Source organism: Sprattus sprattus (genome assembly GCF_963457725.1).
Source record: "Sprattus sprattus genome assembly, chromosome: 1".
In the NCBI taxonomy this organism is placed as follows: Eukaryota; Metazoa; Chordata; class Actinopteri; order Clupeiformes; family Clupeidae; genus Sprattus; species Sprattus sprattus.
This window is the reverse complement of record NC_137920.1, coordinates 43160237-43170236: the sequence shown is the minus strand read 5'-3', so window position 1 is coordinate 43170236 and position 10000 is coordinate 43160237. Positions and strand designations below refer to the sequence as shown.

Genomic DNA, 10000 nt, shown 5'->3' with positions numbered 1-10000 from the left:
GAAACCCAAGAGTTTAAGTCCATTGGCTGAGCCTGTGTTTTAGCCACGACCCTGCATTTTTGACCATGCAGTGACACTGCATCCCTGTCCCTCATGGTTGAATGGTAAGTAGCTAAATCCCATAGTTTTTATACAAATGTGTTATAAAGTCTGAAAATCGACGTGTAACCTTAAGAATTGTCACTACCGAAACCCATGTTTTCTTCAATTAAGTAAACCTTTTGGGGTTTCATGCAAAATCTTATGTTTGTATGTGTGTACACTTCTTCAAAGATTTGTTTGCAAGCCATGTGCTTGCTAGAATTCTTTATTTATACTTAAAGTTAGCTAGAATTGTCACTACCGAAACAGTCACTACCAAAACATATGGTAGTGACCAGATGATTTTGGTAGTGACAAAATGAAATGTTAAGTAGTTCAATCCCATAATTTTAAAAAAAAATGTGTTGTGTCGACTAAAGGGCAGCCCAGAGCACCTTTTGGAAGATTTTGGGAGAGAAATGAACATCCATCCAACAGTGCAGTCACTACCGAAACAGTGCAGTCACTACCGAAACAGATAAATTGTATAAATTGAACTTGAAAATTTGGTAAAAATTTCATTTTTATGGATTTCATTGTGAAAACCTTCAAGACATTTTTGTAAAAATCCTCTTCAGAGAAGGGAAGGAAACACAATCTGAACAGGTCAATAATAATACTTTTTTACTATAGTAAATGTGATGTTTCGGTAGTAATTTTTGGAAGAGGAAAAACATTCCAACACATTCTGAAAATACAATATAAAAATTGACTGTTCTTTTACTAGATATGTGTACTTTAGATATGGTACAATATACATACGGACAAAGTTTTGGGAATAAAACTATTTTGGGGGAAAAAATATTTCCGACGTGACTTTTCACCAATTCGGTAGAATGGCCCTTATACTAATGGTTTAAGTCCAGCCATTTCTCTCAACTTGGTGAACTTCGCCTGTGATAAGCCTTTGGTTAGCATATCAGCAATCATGTCTTCAGTTTTGCAGTACTTCAGTTCCACTGCTCCACTTGCAATTTGCTCTCGACATATTGATGCTTGATGTCAATGTGCTTTGCACGTCCATTAAAACTGCGGATTCTTGGCCATGCAGATAGCTGACTGGTTGTCTTCAAAGATAACTGTTGCTTCAGCAGGACTGTTTTTCAGATCTGACAGCAGTTGTCGCATCCAGACTGCCTCTTGTGCAGCACTGGCTAGTGCCATGTACTCAGACTCTGCTGTAGACAAAGCAACACATGGCTGCTTCTTACTCCTCCAGCTTACTGCTGCGCCACTCATCTTGAACATGTACCCAGACACGGATCTTCTGTCGTCGAGGTGTCCTGCCCAATCTGCATCAGAGTATCCAATGCACTCTTCCTCTTTTTCCTTACAATAGAGCAGACCTAGTGTTTGTGTTCCGTTCAGGTATCTCAAGATACGCTTTACAGCTGTCCAGTGTTGCTTAGTCGGGTCAGAACAGAATCTTGCCAATTGCTGACAGCAAATGCAATATCTGGTCTTGTTCTGGTCGATAGGTAGAGTAGACTACCCACAGCACACTGATACAGCGCTTTCTCAACCTTCTCAGAGTCTTCAGATGCTTTGACAAGCTTTGTGCTCACATCAGCTGGGGTAGAGACAGCTTTGGCGGTCTCCATTCCAAACTTCTCCAGAATGCTTTAAATTGTGTATGACGTCTGGCCCATCCAGATGTTTCCGTTTGGAAGCTGAATGATCTTCACTCCAAGGAAGTGTTTGAGCTCTCCCATGTCTTTCATGTCAAAGTATCTTGCAAGCTCCTTCTTAACCTCTGTTATACGGCTGTCACTCCTCCCTCCAAGAATTATGTCGTCCACATAAACAGCAACTAAAAACATCTCTCCATCAGCAGCTGTATAATATATGCAGGGGTCACTCTTTGTTTGCATGAATCCCATCTTCCTTAATTTCTCATCAAGAACGATGTTCCAGCATCTAGGAGACTGTTTAAGTCCATAAATGCTGCGTTTCAGTTTGCACACAAAGTTTTCCTTTCCTTTCACGACAAACCCTTCTGGCTGTTTCATGAAGACTTCTTCTTTAAGTTCTCCATTCAAGAAGGCCGTCTTTACATCCATTTGATGTAACTTCAGTCCATGTTGTGCTGCAAGTGCAACAACAGTGCGGACAGACTCAAATCTGACGACTGGACTGAATGTCTCATCATAGTCAAATCCAAACCTCTGAGAAAAACCTTGAGCCACCAGGCGAGCTTTGTGTCTGTCAACTGTCCCGTCGGCATCAACTTTGACCTTGAAGACCCACTTGCTTCCCACGGCTTTCTTGCTCTCAGGTAATTCTACTAGATCCCACACTTCATTCGCATACAGAGACTGCATCTCCTTCTGCATTGCGTCTTTCCATTTTGACTTCTCAGGACGGGTCAGTGCATCACGCACGGTTTCAGGTTCATGCAAGTTACTGTTGGCAACAGTCACCCACTCTCCATAGCAATCAGGTGGTCTTATGGTTCTTCCTGATCTTCGGATCTCAGGCTCTGCTGTTTCAGTGACGACTTGTTCTTCACTGTCAGTGCAATCAAATTCCACAAGATTGTACTCGATGTTCTGATCACCTGAGTCTGACTTCTCAGCGCCACAGAAAGCTTAATAGAATATCACATCTCGACTGTAGAACACTTTGCTTTGTTTTGTGTCATACAGTCTGTATCCTTTCGTTTCTGTTCCATATCCCAGCATAACACACTTTCTTGCCTTTGGGTCTAACTTCTTTCTTTCATCCTTTGGTATGTGGGCATAGGCATCACATCCAAACACACGCAGATGGTCCACTTCGGGTTTCTCTCCTGTCCAGGCTTTAAACGGTGTCATGTCCGCTACAGCTTTTGTTGGACTCCGATTTCTCAGGTATGCTGCTGTTGAGAGAGCTTCAGCCCAAAACATCTGAGGCAGCTTTGCATCGGCGAGCATTGACCTCAGTGTCTCAATCAGGGTTCTGTTCATCCTCTCTGCAACTCCATTCTGTATGGGTGTCTTCGGAACAGTCAGTTCATGTCTCACTCCTGCTGTCTTCAGAAAGTCTTTGAATTCTGTTGAGGTGTATTCTCCTCCATTATCTGTGCATAGAACTTTTAGTTTCCTTCCAGTAATTGTTTCCACTTCTGCTTTCCATTGAACAAACTTGTTTAAGACTTCATCTTTGCGTTTCAGGACATACATCCACACATAGTGAGTTTTGTCAATGAACGTGAGAAAATATTCTGCTCCACTCAGTGACTTCTCATTCATTTTTCCACATACATCACTGTGCACTAGACCAAGTGGTTCTTTGGCTCGTGTTCTGCCATCAGTTGGAAATTTACTACGATGATGTTTGCATTCAGCACAAGACTCACAGAATTCTGTGTCTTTAAGCACATCATAGTTTAATCCTTCCACTAACTGTTCTTTGGCTAGCATCTTTAGATTCTGCACTCCGAGGTGCCCGAAGCGCCAATGCCAGACAGTTTCTTTCGTCTCCTTGTGCACGCTCTCAGTGGCAGCTGAATTTGCTTTCTCATGTTCTTTGCAACAAATGTAGTACAGACTATCCACCTTTTTTGCAACTGCAATCTGCTTTCCATTTTCTTCCATCAAACTACACTCATCTTCCTTGAACTTCACAATCTTCCCTGACTGTGTTGCCATGGATACACTCAACAAGTTGTATGATAAGCGTGGAACATACAAGACATTGTTCAGCTTACACATTCGAGTTGTGTCAGCGAGAATCATCTCCAGCATTACAACACCTTGTCCTTTTGCTTGTACTGAGTATCCATCACCCAGTGTCACTTCTTGTGTTGACTGTAAGCTACTAAATTCAACAAACATCTTCCTGTCATTGCACATGTGACAAGTAGCTCCAGAGTCCACTATCCAGCTCTTTAGTCTTTCAGCAGACTTCACTGATAATGCTTGACTCACTACTAACCCAACACTTTCACTTTCTGAACTGTGGTTTGTTTTTCTTTTCACTTCAGCTTTGTTCATTTTTTGCTTTGAGCCTTTTTGAACATGCCTGTCTCCATTTTGTTCATTTCTGATCAGATCTCTGCAATTTCGTTTAATGTGTCCAAACTTTCCACAATGATGACATTTCGGACCTGTCCCTTTAAATCTCTGCTTACTGGTCATGGCTTTGACATCACTGCTTGTATCAGCATCACGCTGCTTCATTTTGCGCTCTTCATGCAGCAATCGTTCTGTCACTACTTCCATTTTTGGAACATCAACACTTGCTTCTAATGCAGTCACTATCATGTTAAATGACTCTGGCAGACTTGCTAGCAGATGAACTACGCGATCGTCATCATCTATCGGATCTCCGATGATTGACAGCGCGTCAAACGTTTCTAACATAGTCTTAATATGATCTTGAACACACTCACCATCATTCAGACGAAGTGCATGAAGTTTGCGCCTTAGTGCCAGTCTGTTTGCCCATGTTCTTGCTTGAAACTGATTGGCCAGCTTTTGCCAAACAGCATAGGGATCCGTAGGGTCTCCTATTAGGTAAAGCAAGGACGGTTCGATCGATAGCACAATTGTAGACAAAGCGCGATTCTTCCGTGACACATACTTCTCAAAATCCTCCGGCTTTGAGCGGCTAGGACTGCCCGTGGTGCCGTCAACAATTCCCCACAAGCCATCTCTCATTAACGCCATCCGACATTGCACTCTCCAGGTTGGATAGTTAGAGCCATTCAGTGGAACAATCGCAATCTTCAATTCCGACATCTTTCCTCTTCAAAGTTTTCCGAAAACTATCTCACGGCTCTATTCAGCTTAGTCTGGGCCCATAACCTATTGGTTTCAATAATGAGAGTCGACACTGTGTTGAGAATAAATAGGCAATAGCATAGCCCTTTTACTTAAGATCTCTTCTCAGCATTAAAGCAGGTTACATACAGCGCATCCAACCTAAGAGACGGTATAAACTAACTGACATAGAATGTTCTTACTTCAAACATAACAGTATTCTAACAGATTTAGTGTGGACACATGTGTCCATTTCCGATTTCAGTCCGATTTAAATCTGAAATTGGACACATGTGTCTCCCCAAATCTAGATTTCTTGTGTCCGACTTGAGTCCGACTGGACTCCGATGTAAACCCCTGGATACACGATTCGATTCCGCTGGGAAACAGACTGGGCGCGCATGTGTCTCTCGAATCTAGATTCCAATTGGACAACAACAACTTTTGCACGTGCTTGAGATCCTGCCCACAGACATATACATGCATCATGTGTGTCTATGATATGATAATCGCTGCTATAGACGCTCAGTTCTTGTGCTCCCTCTCATTCACGTTGAAATACTGAAACCGAAACTGAAACTTTGAAACTGGAACGCAACTGTTTTGGACAGAACGTGCTAATTCAGTGAACAAATATTTTCATATTACTTTTCCACCAGTTGTTAGTCATGTAATCCATTCATATCGATGTGAATCAATCAATACTAATACAACTTTAACTGTGGTGTGTTTTTGTTTCATTTCACAACGTATTTACTGTATAATCAACGGTAGCAGATGTAAACATTCCGCATTTGATTTGAACTGACGCGGCCAAGATCTGGATTTGTCACTGCCATGTGCTTTGAGATAAACCAGTTAACCCCCCATGTAGACCCCATGGAGAGAATCGGATCGGATCGGAGTACTGCCATCATGTGCACGCACTGACTGATTGCCACACAGAACATATAACTGAAAATACACACAGGCTTAATAATAACTCAGGGATTATTCATTCTACTTAAAGTGTCATGTTTTTCAACACGATTATCAAACGTGGTTGAATCATTCTTGTGAATGGCAGGATCCATGTTTAGTCATTTTAAGTGTTTCCTAGGCTAACGTTCGGCAAGCTAGCTAGTCAATGTCTAACATAACCATGGCCATGCTAAAATGGTGAAAGCTACACTTGATGCATTCGTTTTCTCTCTAGCAAGGTAATATCTTACATGGTTAAATTGTGTGGCATGTCAAAATAATTAAATTGCATGCCAGTAGCTTGGTAGTTCAGCATTGGTAGCTAGAAATTGGTCTTTCCAAGCCCAATGTAAATAGTAGCAGACATCTGAATGCTTGGATGGTCCATTCAGTTGAATTAAGGCTAATATTCCGTAGAATTCTAAAGCACCTTATGTGTTTCTGTGCACTGTGTATTTATTATCTTCTCATAGCCTGTCTCACCCTAGTATGGTTGGCATTGGTGGCATTAGGTATGGTAGTCGTTTACCCACAGGTGTCATAGCTACAGCCCCAATTATGCTCTCTGCTGCTCGGCTCTCTGGCATTTGGGAACTATTCCTAGCTAGGGCTTGCACAAGTACTTGCTGCTGACTCCACTTGACTTGACAGCCCTTGCTTCGGAAAACATCGTTTTAAAGATCTGTTCACTAAAGTCCCATGTAAGATGTTACCTGGCTTGAGAAAAAACGAATGCAGCAAGTAAGGCTCTAACCATTTTAGCGTGGCCAAGGTTATGTTAGACATTGACTAGCTAGCTTGCTAAACGTAAAATGACTAAACATGGATCCTGCCATTCTCAAGAATATTCAACCATGTATGATAATCGTTTTAATAAAATGAACAAGCTATATTTCACTAACATTTGGTGGGCAGATGCCATTGCTCGTGATCTCAGGCAGGACCGAGCCAATGTCCGTCTTATAACCTTGGCTGTAGTCCATATAGAGACAATAACGTGATTGGCTGAAATTAGAAGAGATCTGATAGGCTGCAGAGAATATCTTTTAGAAAAAATGCATTTGTGAAACTACGTGCGCTAGGAAAGTTCCATAAATCCATACGAACGAATGCAGGGATTTGTAACTCGTGTTAGTCAGGTTGCAAACAAATGTCATGCTGTGATTTGTGAATCACAAAATACATTTGTGAAACATGAAATACATCTGTGAATCGCGTTTTGTTTGTTTGAATCGCGTTTCGTTTGTTTGTGACTCGCGTTTCGTTGGTTTGTGAATTATGAAACTAATCTAACTCCATAGTATGTGTCTGTGTGCCTGTGTGTGAATGTGTATGTGTCTGTGTGCCTGTGTGTGTGTGTGTGTGTTTGTGTGTGCCTGCGTGTGTGTGTGTGTGTGTGTGTGTGCGTGTGTGTGTGTGTGTGTGTGTGTGTGTGTGTGTGCGTGTGTGTGTGTGCCTGTTTGTGTGTGTGTGTGTCTGTGTGTGTGTGTGTGTGTGTGTGTGAGTTCACCACCAGACTGATTGCACCATAATGGATACATAATATAATAATGTGTGTACCAACTGGATTGTGTTTAGAACCTTAAGAATGTTGAGTCGGTTTACCTTTCAGGACCCATGTCTTAACACACACACATACACGCTCACTCACACACACACACAAACACACACACACACACACACACACACACACGTGATCACAGACACCATAGGTGAAGATCCGGGGGGGGGGGGGGTAGTGTCCTTCCTACCATAAAGTTGCGTCTGGCAGGGATTCCAAGATCGGCCGAGGGTTTTGCCCTGACGGACTTTTGTGTTCCACTGCGTTTTTTAAGAACGAGTTATTACGTCCCTGTATGTGAAAAAGATGGAAAAACTCTGTTGCGGGGGGAGGGGGCAGGGTCATATGCAATTTTCATGAGTCCCCCCCCCCTAGGAATTACTCTCTGAAATGTTACCGTGTATTGTCCCCCCCTACACACACACAAACACACTTTCAGAACCCATCTCAGCTGTGTGTTACAGACCTCAGTGGATCTCAAATGATCTGTGTGTGTTTCAGGAGATATCTTGTGATCTGTGTGTGTTTCAGGAGATATCTGTGTGTGTTTAAGGAAATATCTAGTGATCTGTGTGTGTTTCAGGCGATCTCTTGTGATCTGTGTGTGTTTCATGAGATATCTAGTGATCTGTGTGTGTTTAAGGAGATCTCTTGTGATCTGTGTGTGTTTCAGGAGATATCTTGTGATCTGTGTGTGTTTCAGGAGATCTCTTGTGATCTGTGTGTGCTTAATGCGTTTTCTTGTGATCTGTGTGTGTTGCAGGACATATGTAATAATGTGTGTGTGCTTAAGGACATCTCTTATAATCTGTGTGTGTGTGTATAACTAGATATCTGTGATCTGTGTGTTGCAGGACATCTGCCCAGACCCGCGTCTCTTCGTGGAGGGTCTGAGCGCCCATGATCTTAACCAGGGGGAGGTGGGGAACTGCTGGTTTGTGGCGGCCTGTTCCTGTCTGGCTATCAAACCTGAGCTCTGGCAAAAGGTGTGTGTGTGTGTGTGTGTGTGTGTGTGTGTGTGTGTGTGTGTGTGTGTGTGTGTGTGTGTGTGTCTGTGTGTCTGTGTGTCTGTGTCTGTGTCTGTGTCTGTGTCTGTCTGTCTGTCTGTCTGTCTGTCTGTCTGTCTGTCTGTCTGTCTGTCTGTCTGTCTGTCTGTCTGTCTGTAGGGAAAAGTGTTGAGTTAAGGTGAAAGTGAAACATGTATTTTGTGTTCAAATGATGAAGGCAAACTTTTGTGTACAATAAAGCCTGTCCTATTCTAATCTATTCTTTTCTAGACTCTGTTAATTTCATTCTATTTTGTTCTATGTTTATTTCATTCTATCCCATCCTATTCTATTCTAGTCCAGTGTATGTTTATTTCATTCTATCCCATCCTATTCTATTCTAGTCCAGTGTATGTTTATTTCATTCTATTCTTTATTCCTTTCTTTAGGTTATTCCCAACTGGGAGGATCAGGAATGGGATCCGAAGCATCCAGAAAAGTACGCTGGAATCTTTCGGTTCCGATTCTGGATCTTCGGGGAGTGGACCGACGTTGTTGTGGACGACCGCTTGCCGACTATAGGTGGAAACCTCATCTACTGCCGATCGAAGCTGGGAAATGAATTCTGGAGCGCGTTACTAGAGAAGGCATACGCAAAGTGAGTGTGTGAGAGCACACACACTCACACACACACACACACACACTCACACACACACACTCCCCCATACTAAACTCTGAACAATCTGACAATATCACATTGAAGAGAGAACTTACAGAAAAAACATTTTCACATTTAGATCTTTATGTAACTTGCACTCTCTCTCTCTGTCACTCTATCTCTCCCCCCTTTCTCTTCCTCCCTCTCTCTTTCTTTCCCTCCCTCACTCGACCTCCTCCTCTCTCCCCCTTCTCTCTCTCTCTCCCTCTCTCTCTCTCTCTCACTCTCTCTCTCTCTCTCTCTCCCTCCCTCTCTCCCTCTCTCAGGCTTTCTGGCTGCTATGAGTCCTTGAGTGGGGGCAACACAGGGGATGCAGTGGTGGACTTCAGTGGAGCTGTGGCCGAAGCGATAGATCTGGAGAAAGCAGCGTTAAACGACAAACCAGAAGAGAGAGAGAAGCTGTTTGCTGATTTATTGAAGGTCTACGAGAGGGGCGGGGTCATCAGTTGTTCAATAACGGTAAATCCTGTGATGGGAAGTGTATGTGTGTCTGTTTATAGGTGTGTGTATGTGTGTTTATAGGTATGTGTGTGTGTGTGTGTGTGTGTGTGTGTGTGTGTTAAAAGGTGTGTGGTTGAGTGTCTGTGTGTGTGTGTGTGTGTGTGTGTGTTTATAGGTGTGTGTGTGTGTTTTCATAGGTGTGTGCGGTTGTGTTTGTGTTTATAGATGTGTATGTTTTTATAGGTGTGTGTGCGTGTTTGTAGGTATGTGTGCGTGTTTGCAGGTATGTGTGTGTGTTTGTAGGTGTGTGTGTGTGTGTGTGTGTGTGTGTGTGTGTTTGTGTGTGTGTGTGTGTGTGTGTGTGTTTATAGGTGTGTGTGTGTGTGTGTGTGTGGTTAAAGGTGTGTGTGTGTGGTGCCTATGTATCCAGTTTGTTCATTTGTGTGACTGAAACTGTTCTTTCTACCCTATCTCTCTCTATCCCTTATTCGCTCTATATCTCTCTATATCT

At 42.7% G+C, this 10000-nt stretch overlaps 1 protein-coding gene across 1 annotated transcript in view; it reads left to right on the top strand.

Annotated features, from left to right (window-relative positions):
* LOC308360475 (calpain-5-like) overlaps positions 1 to 10000 on the top strand; it is a gene marked incomplete at both ends in the record, with an annotated part of 26048 nt that overhangs the window by 5673 nt on the left and 10375 nt on the right. Inside the window, 3 exons of the mRNA XM_080832406.1 lie at positions 8199 to 8330; positions 8780 to 8988; positions 9315 to 9507. Coding sequence (XP_080688532.1) covers positions 8199 to 8330; positions 8780 to 8988; positions 9315 to 9507 — 534 coding nt within the window. The remainder of the gene's footprint in view (positions 1 to 8198; positions 8331 to 8779; positions 8989 to 9314; positions 9508 to 10000) is intronic.